The sequence below is a fragment of the Musa acuminata genome, chromosome BXJ3-3 (assembly GCF_036884655.1).
Source record: "Musa acuminata AAA Group cultivar baxijiao chromosome BXJ3-3, Cavendish_Baxijiao_AAA, whole genome shotgun sequence".
In the NCBI taxonomy this organism is placed as follows: Eukaryota; Viridiplantae; Streptophyta; class Magnoliopsida; order Zingiberales; family Musaceae; genus Musa; species Musa acuminata.
Window position 1 is genome coordinate 1,419,302 of NC_088351.1, and position 16,625 is coordinate 1,435,926.

Sequence of the window (16,625 nt, forward strand, 5' to 3'; positions counted from 1 at the left end):
TCCTCAATAAGTATAAATGTTTTAGGTATTAAAAATTATCAACCATTAAAATAGAGAAACTCTTCGATCCCAGTGAAACTATAACATGCATGCACATGGCTACTGCTTGTGCTCATCACAAATTTACCAACATGAGAATGGTTGCACAATAATTATCCAATACTTCTCTAGCAAAGTCCTTTTTAATGCCTGGTAATAAAAAAAATGATAAACTGTATTCCAATTTCCATGAAAAATTTTCAGATGTATAGAAAAAGGCAAGTCCATTTTTCATCATTCATATGCAACTAGACAAATGCTGTTAGAAAGCAATTATTTAGGCACCATTATAGAAACCCCAATGTAAGATTTCATGTGGATTGAAAAAGAATGTTGTCACATTCTTCAGATCCTGTCAAAAACCGAGTTCCAGAATAACCAAAATTAAGTTCGGAATTTAAACTCGAGACAATTTACCATTCATGCTAAACAAAATCTTGTTACTATGACTAATTACCAACCAACACAAACGGGTGCTCAAACAAGCTGATAAATCAAAATCTGCTAATATAAGTTTGCTTCAAGCTGGACGACTAAGCATTGGCTCACTCATCCTCCTGACTGCGCAACCTTGCTAGCTTGTTGGTAACAACAATGTCAAGTTGGGTGGCTCGCTCAACGATCGACTTGCGCCTCCTTGTCGAAACATTGTGAGCAATTTCTGCACAGTAGGTCCTGAGAGAGAAATTAAGAAACACATTTTAAAACATGAATACATGTGACAACATGTTGACATGCTATATCAATATCTTGACCGAGGAATGAGCAATGTATAAAGAAGTCCACCTGTTGTGCATCATGAGCAACTCCAACTCGGAAACATCGTGAACCACAAACTTCTTGAATCCGTTGGGCAGGTAATGGCGTGTCTTCTTGTCAGAACCGTACCCAATATTTGGCATCAAGGTACATCCTTTAAACTTTCTTCTCACACGAGAATCATTACCCTTAGGTCTCCGCCAATTTGGCTATCACCATAACATTCAAATCATGAAAAATCTGACCAGTTACAGCAAGCATATATTATGACTTAAAATAAGCAATCAGTAAAAGCAGTTAAGGAAATAAAGTTGTAAAAAAGGCAAAGCATCAAATCCTTGCTGGTTAAAGTTGGCTAAAGTAATTGTACATACAAAATTCCTGATGAGAAAATTTGTACACTAGCAATATATGACAGACACTGTCAGGCCCTCCAGAAGACAAATACAACAACATAATGAAATCATACATCTCATCATGAAGATTTTCTCCATGCCTAGTTCTTACATCAATAAGCAAAGCTGACCATTTTCTCTCTTACATGCATGTTTTAGTTTCCAATATGTACAGGAATGCTAAATAATTGTTTTCTTGGAAATCCATAGTTCATATAAGAAAAAAATTAATATCAAAATGGGAAAAGAGAAAACTAGAATCCCCTTAATTTTACTCAGCAACTTACTTCAAGGCTCAGGGTTGTCTGAAATTGGAATTTTACATGTTTTTTGTAGCCCATAAGAGTAATCCAACTAAAGATAGCTCCATGATCATTAAGAGGAATGTAGCCATCATCCTAATAAAGAAAAAATTTAAGCCAAAACTTCTGCAACCAGTCTAAACGATCTTATACTTTAAATCTGGAGTAGGTATAGTCATTCAGAGGTCACTTAAAACAATAATTCCTTTTTCAAATTGAATAAATTCCAATAGATTTCTGGAGTTATATGCTGATAGAATCTCTCTTCAGTCAGACAACTAAGCCAAAGATGAAGGAATCAAAACTAAACTGTGCACAGCAAAAAAGGAGATTATATGATAAAAGGTGGAAAGCCACATTTCGAGGTTTAGCAGGTGTACAGCAGGGAAACAATAGATAGTTCATCCATAGAGATCGAGAAGATCTGGCTGACATGGATGTACGAAGAAAGAACACATCTCTCCTACTTCCAGGGAAGTAATCACATTTTACCTTTACAAGACATTTCAGCCTATTTTACCAACAGTTCAACTACAAAACAAGCCATCTAGAAAAATATGGACCACTACAATTAGCCACAGAATAGTTTTGAAATTTCATGTTATTTAGCATTCCATTGTTTCATAAATCTCATCCATGGAATTACAACCTGAAACACTAGCCGTCTAGAAAAATATAGACCACTCGTATGAGCCACAGAATAACTTTGAAATTAGGATGTCATTTAACCATTGTTTCATAAATATTTTCCAAGTAATTATAGTTAAAGCTAATTATTTTAGATCATCCCAAACAAGGGGGAAAAAAACATAACCAAGTGACACTGATATAAAAGGCAGCACCCTGTAAGGCAGAAGCAGTAACCTAAAGCACGATCTACGAATCAAATACAATGCATCAATAAAACTTCAACTATCAATACTTTACAGCAAAAACAATAGATTTACAATAACAATCAAGCCTATACTTTAAATCTTTACATTTTATGGAAAACAAGGGTTCAGTTTTTACCTTCACGCAGATCTTGCGGTCGCTCTGGGGCCTCTTGAACTTCTTGACGCGCTTCTTGACGATCCTCTTCGTGAGCAACGGAACCGCCATTTCTTCGCAAGGTCAAAAAAAAAAGCGTCAGCTTCTTTTCCAAACCAAAACAGTAAATCATCCCCGACAGCCCCAACCAGATCCAATTTTCGATCACTCGAAACATCGCAAGAAGCAGAAATATAACACGACATCAGAGACAACAATCACACAAAATCACCTCAAATCGGCTCAAAGAGTACCGGATTACGCTCAAATCTTAGAGAACCTGAACCCTAGAACTGATGTGGAAGAAAGGAAGAAGAAGCCAATGGTGGCTCACCTCCGCGTTCTCGTTCTCGAACGCCCGCCGAAAGCCCTAACCCGCACTGTCAGAAGCTTTAATATGGGACAAGTCTGGTGTGAGTTTGATACACCTATAGGTGTTTGCGTTCTCCTAGAAGCATCGTCTAGTGGCTGGCTGAATCGACCCCATAAATAATACGGATGACGTGGTCTGCAGTGAAGGGCCCACAAATGGATCCCACAAGAACGGGATTCCGATTATTTGAAACGTTTTTATGTGAGCATGGCGTCATAATTCTCATAAAAATCCCGAAAATAAAAAAGCTGGTCTTTTTTAGTCTTACTGGCTTTTACGGCATTCTATTTGTCCTTTTTTTTTTTCGTGCAGAATACTCCTCTTTTTAGATGAATATTCTTTTAAAAAAATAAGGCGTTCTATACATATTTTTGATAGAAAATTCGTCCTCGAATTTATATATAAATACGGATAAAAAGAAAAGAAAAAAAAAAAGAGGGTAGAATGTGTGACTTTTCTAATACAATAAACACATCCACCAACTCTAGTTTTCCGACATCGTCTCCCAAATCTTGGGTTAAGGAGCCCGGTCAACCAATCAAATAATAGATAGATTCTTGTCCTTTGGTCAAAGTCAAATCAATCACTCGGTTGACCTTTTCCCTTCATCATCACGAAGCCTTCTTCTCCGGTTCTCTTTGTTCCTCCTCCGACTCCATTTGGGAATGCCATGATCGAAGATGGTGACTGCACCAACGAACATAACCGATGACACAGGCACTGTCGTGTGCTTCGTCTCGACGATGACCTGCACCAACGGCATCTGGCAAGGGCTGAATCCTCTTTCCTTCTCCCTCCCTCTCCTCATCGTCCAAAATCTCGTCATTGTGTTGGTCACCCGCGTCGTCGCCCTCCTCCTGAAGCCTTTCCACCAGCCTCGTCTCCTCGCTGAGATCATCGTAACTCTTTTGCGTCGTTCCTTCGAAGCATCCACCATCGCGGTAGTACTGACGCATGATCCTTCTGTTTCCATAGGGCGGCATCGTTCTTGGCCCGTCGGTGGCGGGCCAGATGGCGGTCTTCCGCGACGTCGTCTTTCCACCGAGGAGTATCCTGACGTTGCAGGGTTTGGGTCACCTCGGCCTTCTCTACTTCCTTTTCCTCGTCGGCGTGGAGATGGACATTGCTGTCATCGGCAGAACAGGGCACAAGGCGCTTGTGGTTGCAGCAGCCAGCATGGTCATCCCTTTCTCCATCGGCACCGCCTCCTCCTTCCTGCTCCGAAACTTCATCAGCAAGAACATCCACGAGGGAGCGTTTGTCCTCTTCCTGGGAGTCGCTCTCTCCGTGACCGCCTTCCCCCTGCTCGCTCGCATCCTTGCAGAGACCAAGCTCCTCAACTCGGAGATCGGAAGAATCTCCATGTCGGCCGCGATCATCAACGACCTCTGCGCATGGATCCTGTTGGCCATCTCCGTCGCGCTTACAGGGCCCAGTGGGACCGCACTGACACCCCTCTGGGTTCTACTCTCCGGCGTGGGCTTCGTCCTTCTCTGTCTCTTCTGCATTCGCCCGACCATGTGGTGGTTCATGCAAAAGCTACCCGAAGGCCAAGCAGTGAGCGACTTCCATGTGTGCCTCTTACTTGGCACGATGATGTTAGCAGCTGTGATGTCCGACGTCATTGGATTCCACTCTGCGTTCGGGGCGTTCGTCTTCGGCCTCGTGCTACCGAACGGTCCGGTCGGGGTGGCGTTGATCGCGAGGCTGGAGGATATCGTCAGCGGTTTGCTGCTACCTCTCTACTTCGTATCCAATGGGCTGAGCACGGACTTGTCCAAGGTTAGGGATGGGAGGACCGTGGCGCTCCTCGTCCTAGTGTTCGTGCTAGCGAGCATCGGCAAAATTGCCGGCACCGTCGTGATTTCTCTCTTCTACACCATGCCATTGCGTGAAGGTCTTTCCCTTGGTTTTCTGATGAACACGAGGGGGCTGGTGGAGATCATCGTCCTCAACATCGGAAGGGATATGGAGGTACGTTTCCTTGTTGATGGACGTATCGCCGTTGACTCCCCAAGAATCTGACTATTTGTTGTGCTAGTTACCATTAGGTTCTTGATGATGAATCCTTCGCCGTGATGGTCATGACCTCGTTGGTCATGACTCTAATGGTGACGCCGCTGGTGACGTATCTGCATCGGCCCTTACGTCGCCTCGTCGGCTACAAGCGCCGTAACCTGCAACGCTCGAAGCCCGACACGGAGCTTCGGGTGCTGGCCTGCGTCCACAACACCCGCAACGTGCCCTCCATCGTCAGCGTCCTCAACATCTCCAACCCCAGCAAGCGCTCCCCGATCTTTGTCTACGCCCTCCACCTTGTGGAGCTCACGGGCCGTGCCTCCGCCATGCTCATCGTCCACCACACCAAGACCTCCAAGGTCAACAACAACCGCAAGCCCGTCGCTTCGCTCATCGGCAGGCAAGTGCAGTCCGAGCACATCTTCCACGCTTTCGATAACTACGAGCAGCGCGTGGGTGGCGTCTCGGTGCAGACGCTGACCGTCGTCTCGCCCTACACGACCATGCATGAGGACATCTGTAGCCTTGCGGAAGACAAGCACGTCACCCTCATTATCCTTCCGTTCCACAAGCAGCAGACGGTGGACGGGGGCATGGAGCCGATCAATTCATCCATCAAGGTGCTCAACGCGAACGTGCTCAACGCGTCACCCTGCTCCGTCGGCATCCTCATCGACCGTGGGCTAAGCAGCAAAGCCCGGATGGCTCACGGCCAGCAGTACTCGCATCGCATAGCGTTGCTCTTCTTCGGAGGACCCGATGACCGGGAGGCGCTGGCATACGCGTGGCGCATGGCCGAGAACCCATCGATCAACCTCACCGTCGTTCGATTCATCGCCGGTGATCAAGCTGACGTACCACAATCCCCAGCCACCACGCCGCCGCCACCGACTGCACAAGACTCCAGGACCATTTCCATCGTCACCGATAGCACCCAGGAGAAGCAGCTCGACGAGGAGTACCTAAACGAATTCCTACTCGGGAACATCGGCAACGAGTCGCTGCTGTACACGGAGAAGGTGGTGAACAGCACGGAGGAGACAGTGGCGGCCATTCAATCGATGGAGAGCGTGCACGATCTGTACGTGGTGGGAAGAAGTCAGCGAGACGCCGCACTGACGCTAACAGCAGGGTTGACGGAGTGGGCAGAGTGCCCGGAGTTGGGGCCGATAGGGGACTTGTTGGCCTCGTCGGACTTCGCGACGACGATATCGGTGCTGGTGGTGCATCAGTACACAGGAGGGCCGCTCGGCAGAACTGGATCAACGACGACGGAGGGCTCAACGAGGCCAATGCAACGACGCAACGGTAACGAGAGCCAAAGGTTGTCGACGGCGTCCAGGGCGCGGCAAGCGATGCCACCTGAGCTCAGCGTCAGGCGGAACGGTAGATGAGTGGGTGCAGAAGATGTAGTGAGTGAGGTGTAGGAACATGCATCAGTTTTGAGCATTTAGATCTTATCATTAGAGTTGCAGGACTTCCAACACCATTTCCACGTCTCGAAGAAGAAGAACTGGTGTTCTAAAGGAACAAGAAATGATTCTTTAATATGATTTAATGCTTCATAGAATGGTTGATCATCAATCCACCAATTACTTCAACTAGTTCTCCATCTCTACTCTTGGCGGCTTGTTCTAATCTCAAATCTATCTGTTACAGTATATATATATATATATATATATATATATATATATATATATATATATATATATATATATATATACATGTATATATGTATGTATATATGTATGTATACATACATATATACATGTATATACATTTATATATGTATACATACATATATATATACATACATATATATATATATATATATATATATATGTATGTATGTATATATATATATATATATATGTATGTATGTATATATATATATATATGTATGTATATATATATATATGTATGTATATATATATATGTATGTATATATGTATGTATATATATATATGTATATATATATATATGTATGTATATATATATATATATATGTATATATATATATATATATGTATATATATATATACATATATATATATATATATGTATATATATATATATATATGTATATATATATATATATGTATATATATATATATATATGTATATATATATATATATGTATATATAAACTATCGTTATTATTACCACTGTCAAAGGAAGCCCCGTAAGCCCACCAAGTAGCCCCTCTCTTCTAACATTGGCACGGAGGTCGTGTACGCTCGCCGGCTGCCGTGGCGAAGCCCTCATCTGCTCCCTCCTCCCGACCCTGGAAGAGCATTTGGGATGAGTTAGGTTTAGGGATTTGATTCTTGATCCGTCTCAGGTTGCACTTTCGGATTGGTGGTTGACTGACGCGGAAAGAGGATTCGAGGGGAGGAGAATAGCCGTCGACGGGTTTACGACGAGGTAATTCCTTCGGAGATGTTTGATTTGCACTCAAAAGAATGTTCTTATCCATATTGTATTGCGTGTTCTCGTCCCTTGGGAGAGTTCACTAATGAATTGGTCGTTCCTGTGATATGAAATTGGAAATTAACCCTTTCCTGTTCTTGGTGTTCGTGAAAGACACACTGCTTTGTTGTATTCTTATGAAAATTTCATGGTTTCCTTACCATATACGCAACAAGAGTCTTCAGATGTGCACCAGCTGTGAAACGAGATGATGCTCATACTCTTACGACTGCAGATGGGGTTACTGTTATAGTTCGGGGCATAATTAACACGACACGTTTACAAGATAATGGTTTTCCTCTGGAGGTGGGTGGATTTGTTTTACTTCGCTTTCTTGTATTCAATAAAATTGTTGATATCTTTCTATTCAGTAATGTCATGTCCTAACGGTGATTTCTTCTGCTTCCAATTAGTGTTATGTTTTTTGTATTTACATCTTGAATTACTTTGAACTTAGTCAACCAACAAAATTTGCCTGGAAATACATAAAAGCTGGGAGACAATTAGACCCTGTATAACCTTGTTTCTGTCAACTGTTTTAGGTGCAGCTAAAGGGTATTTTGCCATCAAAGCAACTCTTCAACATTGTTTCCTATGTATTTTGCCTATCGTATTATAGGTCTGCAGTCACTTCTTGATTGGATATCCATGCAATTGGAGTTAGTTTGTTCATGCTAATTTTTGCCTGAAATTTATGATGAGGTTACTGACTGTGAGTTGAATATTCAGGTACAAACTTTTTCGTTTCATTTAGCACCATACATATCTCATTCAAACATTGTCTTGATATTTGTGTAGTATCTCCATCATGAATGAAAACAACTTACTAAATTGGTTACTTGAATCAGTGTTTTCAATTGAATGATCAGAACATGTTTTGATATCCTAATTTGCTATATCATGTGCGTATTCTTACATGCTGCATGGGAGAGTATGCAGTTTAGTAAATGGCTCATGACTAACATTCTGTTTTCCTTTTTTTTCTCCCTTGATTCCAGACCCAGTTTTGGATGTGCCACTAGCAGATGGATGTGTCAGTACCATCACTAAATGGGTCTAGCTGTTCTGCATATGTCTAGGACCATCAGTAATGATGCATGAAAATTGGATCTTAAAATGATCTTTTGTCTTGCTTTTGAGTAATCTAATGTTGATGACTTCAAAAAAATATTAGATGGGATATATGAGATGGGTTTGAACACTACTCAACATAGTCTACTGTTATCATTATAAGATATCGACCTGTTCTTGTATTAAAACATTTCTTATTCGATCATCATTTTTGAGAAGTTGGATGCTGACTCCTCCATGGAGACAGGAAATCTAACTTGCAGCAAGTAATGCTGAGAAGCTTCACCAATTGCTGCATGATGAGACTAGCTTTTACATTTTCCTGAACTAAGCAGATTGTCAAAGTCATCTTAACAGCACATAAAGAGAACAGAAGCAAGTATGTCGTACCTTCTACTTAAGAAAGTAGAACCAATAGTTTAGTCTTTGTTGTTTCAGACTATCTAATATGTTAATTGATAAGAAGTACTTTGCTGGATGACAACGAGCCTGAACTTGATCAGCCTGTCACATGCCATGCTTCAGTTATAAATTTAATCATGCTTCAGCTGAATAGATAGCACTGTTATCTTATCCACCACTCAGCTGTAACTGATTCTGGAGACTAACTGCCAAAGAACCACAATCCATCTTGTCAGTTTCCATCAGCTGTCACAATAATTCTTGGTTTAGATAGTTGCCTGAACCATTCTTCAGTATTTAGAAACTTTTGTTCCTATGGGGGCATAACTATGAGAATCCCGGTCACTTGTCTAATTCGATAATTTTGAGCAGCTTCTTGCATGTTGTAGTACCTTGTTGAAAACTTTCCTGCATATGCTGATATACTTAGTGATCAATTTTAGGCTTTAATATGTTGATGATCATATCTGGCACATTCCGGCTATCTTACATGGGTGGAACTGAACTTTCATTGATAACAATAAACTGCTTTGGTTATACTGAATCAGCAGTATCTGGATCTTTTCTTGTATTCTTTGCTGAGATGGATACTTTACCGGGTTATAGTATCTAAATATACCCTAATGACTGCAAGATGTCATCTTTTATGCCGCTATGGAGCAAATCAGAGCCCACAAGGAGGAGAAAAATTCTGTGAATACTTCATATTTGGATCACAAGTGAGCTTTATGTCCTGACGACCATTTCTAGTATTGAAGGATCCATCAGGAGCTGAACTATATTTTCCTGCAACACTTGACGTTGTAAGATCACCTGTCCAATGCCAGGAGCGGAACTCGATATCTAAGGGCTGGTTTTTCACCTTAGATTTGGCTCTTTTAATGTTTGAAAATCACGCAATCTTTCTTCCTATCCAATATAAACACATGCGTAAACTGTAAACATATAACAGCTTTCTTTTCTACACTTCCTAGTGCCTTGTTATGTTTCATCTCTAGTGGTCAACAAGTTGAATATGGGTCACTGTCTTTATGCCATCTTTAAGTTAGAACGGAATGCCAAAGTAGTGTCTCCAAAGTGAGAAAAACCTAAGAAAGGATCTACTAATCAATATTATCTCCATTAATCTGAGCTAATTCCATTTGATTAGCTCAATTAAATCTATGATAAGTTTAGAAGCAAAATAGAAATAGAATGCAGCCTAAATAATTGGAGACTGCTGTGAACTGTCTATATCCTGTGTCCTGTGCAGTAAGCTCCACTTCTATGGCTATCTCATCTGTGACTTTGTCATGGAACAGTTGCTGTGATGTGGTTGTCACATCTTGATTTTGCTCTGGCCACAAACAAAAGACTTGTTCTTGTCAAGCAGCTGATGTGCCAATTCATGTGTGAGTCATTTTCTCATGTGAACTTCACCTAAACATTCCATAATCATGCTTCAGCTCTGTCATTTTCTCATGTTAACTTATCTAAACAGTCTGCAATTATGCTTCAGTCCTATCTTAATCAACAACCTGGTACCCTAATTATCTTCTAGACCTCTCAAAAGGCTCACTTTGGACATTAGGAGTGCCTTAAATGACTCTCATATCATGTTGCATAAACATGAAGTAACATGCAAATGACTTCAGTTAATTTGGTCTGACGGTGATAGGGAGTTCCGCTGCCAGTAGGTTGACAGTGATATCTGAACACTAGAGATGCAGATATCTCTCTCCTGGATGATCCTGGATAAAAAGGAAAGATATAAAATAAATTTTCTTGTGTTTTTTATTTTTTTCGGATGAAGTTTCAAGTTTTCAATGTTTAAGATATAAGATTTTTATGAGATGGAGTTTTAAATCCTCAACCTTTGATAAGTGCATATGTCGATTTTTTATTGGTTAAGAAATTGATCTGAGTCATGTCATTTGATCCCGTCATATAACTACTATAATCATAACCTGGAAATAAACACCAATGTGATGCTGAAGAGACCTAATTCAGTGGCTTTTTTCATGTCATGATCCAGAGTATTTATCCAAATTAATGTGCTCAATTCTTCTTTTACTTTGGATGTGAAATTTAGCTTGGTGTGTCACAGAAGGTCGTCAGCAATCCTATGAAAAGCAATGACCTCTGTACTTGATGCTACCATGTCTTCTTCCCTCCTCTGGTCTCTGGCATCATGTACAGGCTGCCAAGGATTTCTAGTAGTAGTTGCTGCGGGGGAGGCAAACATTCAAGTGGATCAGCATCCACTTCCCCCGCTGATATGGAATTCCACTGCGGACATCAGACCTGCACTTTCATATGGAGGAAATGCTATCACGTCAAAGAGGCCAGAAGAAACTGCTCCTTCTGCCCTTGTCTCTCCACCATGATTGCAATCTCTCTGTGTTCATCTTTGGTTTTCAAGTTTCAGAAAACAGAACCTGATCCTCTCCATGGAACACCTCAAGGACATGGCTGACTGCAATGATTCAATGCATCTAAGCTAGCAGACAAAGTTGGATCCAACAGCTGCTGCAGCAAACCATGAAGGCAAAGGAAGACACAAGAAGATGATTCTGTCAATGGACTACTTTTGCTTGTAGTTCTGAGCTCGTCCTGGGTAGCTTTGGTGAACCCATCATCCACGGTTGAATGGATGCCATCAGTGGGAGCTGACAAGAACTCATCATCCACTGTTTGATGGACCAGTAAAACATTCTATCAACCTCACAGTTTCAACACTACACCTTTCAACTATTTCTTTTCCTTCTTTTTGGGCCAATGCTGTTAGATAAGTATTTTGAATTCCTTAACTAAAGTTTGGTTGGATGGATGAAAGAAAAAAAAAGGAACCTAATGATTTTTTCTGTTTCATAAATGTCCTAAATATCTCAAGATTTTAGTGTAGAATACTGGTGAAGAAACACACTTTTTTTTTTTTTTTGATGTTTTTGGAAGCTCATTCTGGTAGATCTAAAGCTGAAATGAAATTAGGTTCTTTTATCCACATATATGCTTTTGGAATTAGGCTGTTTGAATGGTAAATTATATCTACAAAATGAGAAGAAAAAAAAAATAGAAATTTATTTGTTATTATTCTTTTGGTATTGATAAGAAGAAGTAGGGGAATAAGAAGTCTGTCTTTAGTAGAATAATGACATAGATGACTTGTGATTTACGTAAGATCAAAAGGCAGTGACAAAGGGAATGATGGTTGGTCCAATTGGGCATCACATCAGTAGGGAAAACATGCAATGATGCTGGTCCAAATGAGGTACGGCAGCAGGATGCAAAGACACATGAACAACCCTGGCCTGCATCCTTCACCCTAATTCGGATGACTCCCACATCAAAGAGAGAAGCATCAGTTTTGCCTTCTACTTGCAGGGAAACCATGGCCGTGTCTTTTAGAGAGAGATCCATCCGAGGGGGGAAGAGACCACTAGTAGAGTTCTTTCTTGGAGGTGCCTAACTTGCCTGGAATCAATCTAATCCACAAGTTCTTTAGTTTTATCTTCTTTTTTCATCTTTTGATGAATCATAAATCTATATTAAAATAAACTTTTACGATTGATCATGAGGAAATAACTCATATCGATAAATTTTTTTTTTTGCCTTATCGATTATCTCAATATCATTCCTGTATAAGATATCTGTTAAGTTGATTTCAGTCGACATCGATAGTGAGCTCTTAATCATAATCATGATACGTCAAATATAAATTGATATAATTTAGATCTGCAATAATATATCACACCATTATGCCTTGACAAAGCCAAGTCTGAACTGACTCAATCTCTACCTCAGATTGATGACACTAATGCACAAGAAAAAGAGATCAGATTGGCTCCATCCTTTCATTCTGGCCTACTCTGACAGCATTGTGTACAGTACAAACAAGACATAGGGAAAAAAGAACTAAGATGTAGGATCTCCCATTTCACTTGGAAGGCTTGCAGAGGACAAGACAGAAGCTGGAGAGAGAGAGAGAGAGAGAGAGAGTTGCAGCAAAAACAAGCATGGGAGCTCCTTCATGAATCCACAATCAACAGCTCTCAACTCATGATAGTACAAAATTACATCATCATCATACTAAATTCCTCCACCCACTTTCACCTGTTTCAGTCTTTTGCTTGTGCTTCAAGGAGAAGTCTTCACATAAATTATGTGCTCAGAACAAATTGGTCATCAGATGAAATTTCATGATTGTGCTCCCAAGCAATATCTCACCTATATACAGACAGAGAGGCCTTCTCTTTTGTCCGGAAATCAAGCAATCAGAGCTCAATTTTCATGTGATTTGCATGCATTATTTGGCCTGCATCGGAAGAAGAACATGCATCACATTTCCCCTAACATCTTGCATGAACATAATGAATCCAACCAACACTGGTTTCCATCACGCTTACTGTGGAAACCCTGGGAGGAGATTGCAGCCTCCTGGTTCTGTCCAAGGCCGAGCTGAGCAACACTGTGCAGGTCATCCTCCCAATAATCCCCGACCTGTGAAAGATTACCATATCGTTGATCCCAGAACTCATAATTCATGTCATTCTTCCATGTTACGGCTGCAATTCTTACATCCAGAGGAGCCGGTTGCAGATTCTGAGGCTGGCTCAAGGAGGATTCCAATGCATCCATGGAGAACTGTGCTTCGAGTCCAGAAGCTGCCTGAGGCCGATGAGCATACGAGAACGATAAGCTCGTCGTCTCCACTGGATAAAGCGGCTGCGGCATCGTCGTTCCATGCGCTTGATACATCTGAATTCACAAGCCAAATCCGATGCAGGCATGCATGAGTTGAGCTGATGAGTTCTCATGGAGCTCTGCAACTAAGGAGATCGTGAAAGCTAAGCTTACAAGTTTTGGAATGAGGAGTTCCATGTTGTCCAGCTGGGGATTCATAGTCGCCAGCTTCATCGACAAGAACTGAAACCGAAACATCAGAATTAAGATGAATTCCCATCTCACGATGTCAAGCAAACGATGTCGATACCTCGACTTGCCGCTGCAGCGACTGCACATAGTTTATGATCTCATCCAGCATGACGGCTTTGCCGGTCACCTGCAGCTCCGAATTCATTACATGAAGCTAAGAATTCGTGGTCTGAGATCGCTGAAACATGTACCTTGTTGCAACCTGGCACGAGATCTTGCAGGAACTTCATCCTCTTGCTGATCTTTTCTCTCCTAACCTAGAGGAAGAAGGCAGTCGCTGCATCAGAAACAGGGGATTCTGAAGCAGGAAATGGACATGGAACAGTGGATGAGTTGTTCTTCTTACCCTCTCCGCGAGGCTGTGAGCATCAGTGGCTTGTCCTCTTCTCGCCCGCACGTGGATGTAGTCCTTGAGAGGCTCCGGTGGCTTGGCGTCACTGTTCTTGCCATTCGATTCAGCTGCTTTGTGACGCTTGGCATCGGAGTTCTCCAGCTCTGTCATCTGCATTAGGAGGATCCTGGAAGATGGAATTACCACAAACATTTGGGAAGAAGAAGCAGCACGGAGAGTCGATTTCGAGCGTACGTAAGGGGGATCGGTGGAAGAAGAGGATACAGGTGGCACCTTTCCCTTCCCCTTTGCAGCGGCCTTCCTCTTCCTTGCGTTGCTGTCGACGACGTTCCTCAAGGATGATGCCTCGGCCGTCACCCGGTCGGAGACCGACGACTCGTCCTGGCCATTGCCGAGCTCGGAATCCTCCGGCGTCAGAGATCCGCAGATTTTAGACATCAGCTCCATCTCCATTTGGGCAGGGCTCAGCATCGCGACCTCGTCGCCGGTCTCCGGAGCTGTCGTGCGAGATGCTGCACCTACCATTAGGGATTTGCTGCTCGAGACCCTTGAAAGGTTTCCAGGAGTCTCCGGGAGGCCGAATTGGACCGGGAAACCCGCGGAGCTCCTTCCTCCGCTGCGGGAGGCGGAGGACGTGAAGAGATGGGCTCCAGACAATGGATTCGCCGGCATCGGGAGGCCGCCTCTCCCCTGGTGCGAGCGATCCATCACGGAAAGATCGAGTTTTGGAGGGGAATTCAGACGGGTGCTGCGGCGTCGAGGACTGGGGGACATCTCGCCGGAGTTACAGACGACCCCCAGCCGGCCGATGAGCTCCGCCGGGTGAGTGGACGGCGACGAGACGAGCGACCTGAGCGCCGACTGGAAGTCAGCTTCGTGGGTCATCGGCTGCCTCCATTTGAGATCGAGGAGGCACTGCGGCAACTGGCCGGAGGCTGAGGAGCCGGAATTCAACTCCGGCGGCACCAGGGCGTCGGCGGACTGCCAGTTTAGGCCCCAAACTCCCTCTTTTTCCATCCCCAAGTGGTACTACCAGACCGAAAAGTTCGACAAAAGAGCCAAGGTTGGATTTTTACGAAAGAATTGGCGAGGCCAAAAGGTTTTTGAAGAGAAACGGAGGTGGTGGCGAGGGAGACAGAGAGAGAGAGAGAGAGAGGTGAGCACAAGCTTAAATGTGGGGAGGAGTGGAAGGGAAGAGGACAAGATGTGGTGGCGACTAACAGTGGTGATGGTGATGAAGAATTAATGTTCATCATGCATCATTCTGTGTCCTCAACACTGAAAGATTAATGAAGAGAGAGAGAGAGAGAGAGAGAGAGAGAGAGAGAGGATTCATCTTTTTTGTGCTGTGGTTGTGTTTGCTGATCAGAATTATATTTCTTTCTAAAGTATTTAATTTAATTTTTAAATTATTTTTAAAGGTAGGAATAAAAGAATTTTACAGATTAATAGTAGCATATGATAAAAAAGAATTGTTTAATTTGGTGATTATATTAATAACATTTCTGATCAGTAGTGGAGGATGTGATATTTAGTTCACAGAAGCCTCATCATGTGATAAGTACAATGGCTTATTCTTCTGATAAGTCTACTCTTTGGTGTTTAAGTCCTTAAAATTAGGCCTTTGTCTCCCAAAACCTACTGATTTCTTGATTTTTGAACGTGTCATATAAACACAAAATCTAGCTAGGAATTATTAATATGATAATGGCATATATGATTCACTTATCATAGATTAAGGGTACCAATACTCATTCAATAAATTGATTGTGGATAATAGGATCATATACATACATACAAACATATATATATATATATATATATATATATATATATATATATATATATATATATATATATAATTAAGAATATTTTATTTTTTATTTATAATTTTTAGTGAAACTTTGTTATGCCTTCTTTTATATATATATATATATATAATTAAGTTAAGAATTTTTATTTTTTATTTATAAATTTTAGTAAAACTTTGTTATGCCTTCTTTTATCGTTTCTCATATTAATAATACTAATTACAGGATTAGTGTGTAGATGTACTTATGAGAATTTTATATATATATATATATATATATATGACTTGGATTTAGCTTATGATAGAAGAAATCTGTGTGATGATAGTTAAAATTACTAGTGGTTGATAACATGTTGATGTATTAGTAAAGATTGAGAGTTGGAAATTTTATCTAATATATTTGGTATATTAAACATTAGTTAGGAGATTTACTTATTAAAAATCTAAAATGTCTCTCTTCTTTTGTCATATCAAAGTAACTATCAGATCGTTGTTGTTGAAAGCATTCCATCACAAGATTCTTAGGTGGCAAATAAGATGATTTAGGAGGCATAACATTAGCACTTTATATGATTGGATTGGAAAGTGAGCTCAAGAAAAATCCTACTCTAATTAGCTTAATTAATTTCAGTCACATCACTCTCTTCAATCTTCCTCTTAAGGTAAAACCTAGCTTAATTAATTTCACATC

The 16,625-nt window shown here is 41.5% G+C and overlaps 3 protein-coding genes across 10 annotated transcripts; 1 reads left to right on the plus strand and 2 right to left on the minus strand.

Annotated features, from left to right (window-relative positions):
* Positions 1 to 326: 326 nt before the first annotated feature.
* LOC135634398 (large ribosomal subunit protein eL32z-like) lies at positions 327 to 2,923 on the minus strand. 2 transcript variants are annotated; one of them, XM_065144833.1, is made up of 4 exons: positions 2,859 to 2,923; positions 2,507 to 2,598; positions 826 to 1,007; positions 327 to 714 (listed from the first exon to the last, which is right to left on the minus strand). In XM_065144833.1, the coding sequence occupies exons 2-4, from the start codon at positions 2,594 to 2,596 to the stop codon at positions 585 to 587; spliced, it is 402 nt and encodes a 133-aa protein (XP_065000905.1). In that variant the 5' UTR covers positions 2,597 to 2,598; positions 2,859 to 2,923; the 3' UTR covers positions 327 to 584. The 2 variants fall into 2 exon arrangements, with proteins under 2 accessions (XP_065000905.1, XP_065000904.1); XM_065144832.1 differs by having other exon boundaries at positions 2,757 to 2,915.
* A 641-nt stretch (positions 2,924 to 3,564) lies between these two features.
* Positions 3,565 to 11,578, plus strand: LOC103977380 (cation/H(+) antiporter 15). 2 transcript variants are annotated; one of them, XM_065144789.1, is made up of 4 exons: positions 3,565 to 3,796; positions 3,873 to 4,871; positions 4,949 to 6,167; positions 11,273 to 11,578. In XM_065144789.1, the coding sequence occupies exons 1-4, from the start codon at positions 3,578 to 3,580 to the stop codon at positions 11,311 to 11,313; spliced, it is 2,478 nt and encodes an 825-aa protein (XP_065000861.1). In that variant the 5' UTR covers positions 3,565 to 3,577; the 3' UTR covers positions 11,314 to 11,578. The 2 variants fall into 2 exon arrangements, with proteins under 2 accessions (XP_065000861.1, XP_009391148.2); XM_009392873.2 differs by lacking the exon at positions 11,273 to 11,578 and having other exon boundaries at positions 4,949 to 6,331.
* Positions 11,579 to 12,836: 1,258 nt separating this feature from the next.
* Positions 12,837 to 15,437, minus strand: LOC135632935 (transcription factor bHLH62-like). 6 transcript variants are annotated; one of them, XM_065141836.1, is made up of 8 exons: positions 14,359 to 15,437; positions 14,119 to 14,274; positions 13,964 to 14,029; positions 13,831 to 13,899; positions 13,695 to 13,763; positions 13,416 to 13,595; positions 13,244 to 13,337; positions 12,837 to 13,152 (listed from the first exon to the last, which is right to left on the minus strand). In XM_065141836.1, the coding sequence occupies exons 1-8, from the start codon at positions 15,139 to 15,141 to the stop codon at positions 13,112 to 13,114; spliced, it is 1,458 nt and encodes a 485-aa protein (XP_064997908.1). In that variant the 5' UTR covers positions 15,142 to 15,437; the 3' UTR covers positions 12,837 to 13,111. The 6 variants fall into 6 exon arrangements, with proteins under 6 accessions (XP_064997908.1, XP_064997909.1, XP_064997905.1 ...); XM_065141837.1 differs by having other exon boundaries at positions 14,398 to 15,382; XM_065141833.1 differs by having other exon boundaries at positions 12,965 to 13,152; positions 13,244 to 13,595; positions 14,359 to 15,280.
* Between the last annotated feature and the right edge of the window lie 1,188 nt (positions 15,438 to 16,625).

What these genes read in the sequence shown, in the direction of transcription:
- LOC135634398 (XM_065144833.1), bottom strand. Translation starts at nt 2,596, where the DNA reads ATGGCGGTTCCGTTGCTCACGAAGAGGATCGTCAAGAAGCGCGTCAAG. An exon ending in ACCGCAAGATCTGCGTGAAG is followed by an intron (nt 1,008 to 2,506) that starts GTAAAAACTGAA and finishes TTATGGTGATAG; the next exon opens with CCAAATTGGCGGAGACCTAA. An exon ending in TTGCTCATGATGCACAACAG is followed by an intron (nt 715 to 825) that starts GTGGACTTCTTT and finishes TTTCTCTCTCAG; the next exon opens with GACCTACTGTGCAGAAATTG.
- LOC135632935 (XM_065141830.1), bottom strand. Translation starts at nt 15,141, where the DNA reads ATGGAAAAAGAGGGAGTTTGGGGCCTAAACTGGCAGTCCGCCGACGCC. An exon ending in CGCTGCAGCGGCAAGTCGAG is followed by an intron (nt 13,764 to 13,830) that starts GTATCGACATCG and finishes TTTCGGTTTCAG; the next exon opens with TTCTTGTCGATGAAGCTGGC. An exon ending in AACTCCTCATTCCAAAACTT is followed by an intron (nt 13,596 to 13,694) that starts GTAAGCTTAGCT and finishes TTGTGAATTCAG; the next exon opens with ATGTATCAAGCGCATGGAAC.
- LOC103977380 (XM_009392873.2), top strand. Translation starts at nt 3,578, where the DNA reads ATGGTGACTGCACCAACGAACATAACCGATGACACAGGCACTGTCGTG. An exon ending in GTCTCCTCGCTGAGATCATC is followed by an intron (nt 3,797 to 3,872) that starts GTAACTCTTTTG and finishes CTGTTTCCATAG; the next exon opens with GGCGGCATCGTTCTTGGCCC. An exon ending in ACATCGGAAGGGATATGGAG is followed by an intron (nt 4,872 to 4,948) that starts GTACGTTTCCTT and finishes AGTTACCATTAG; the next exon opens with GTTCTTGATGATGAATCCTT.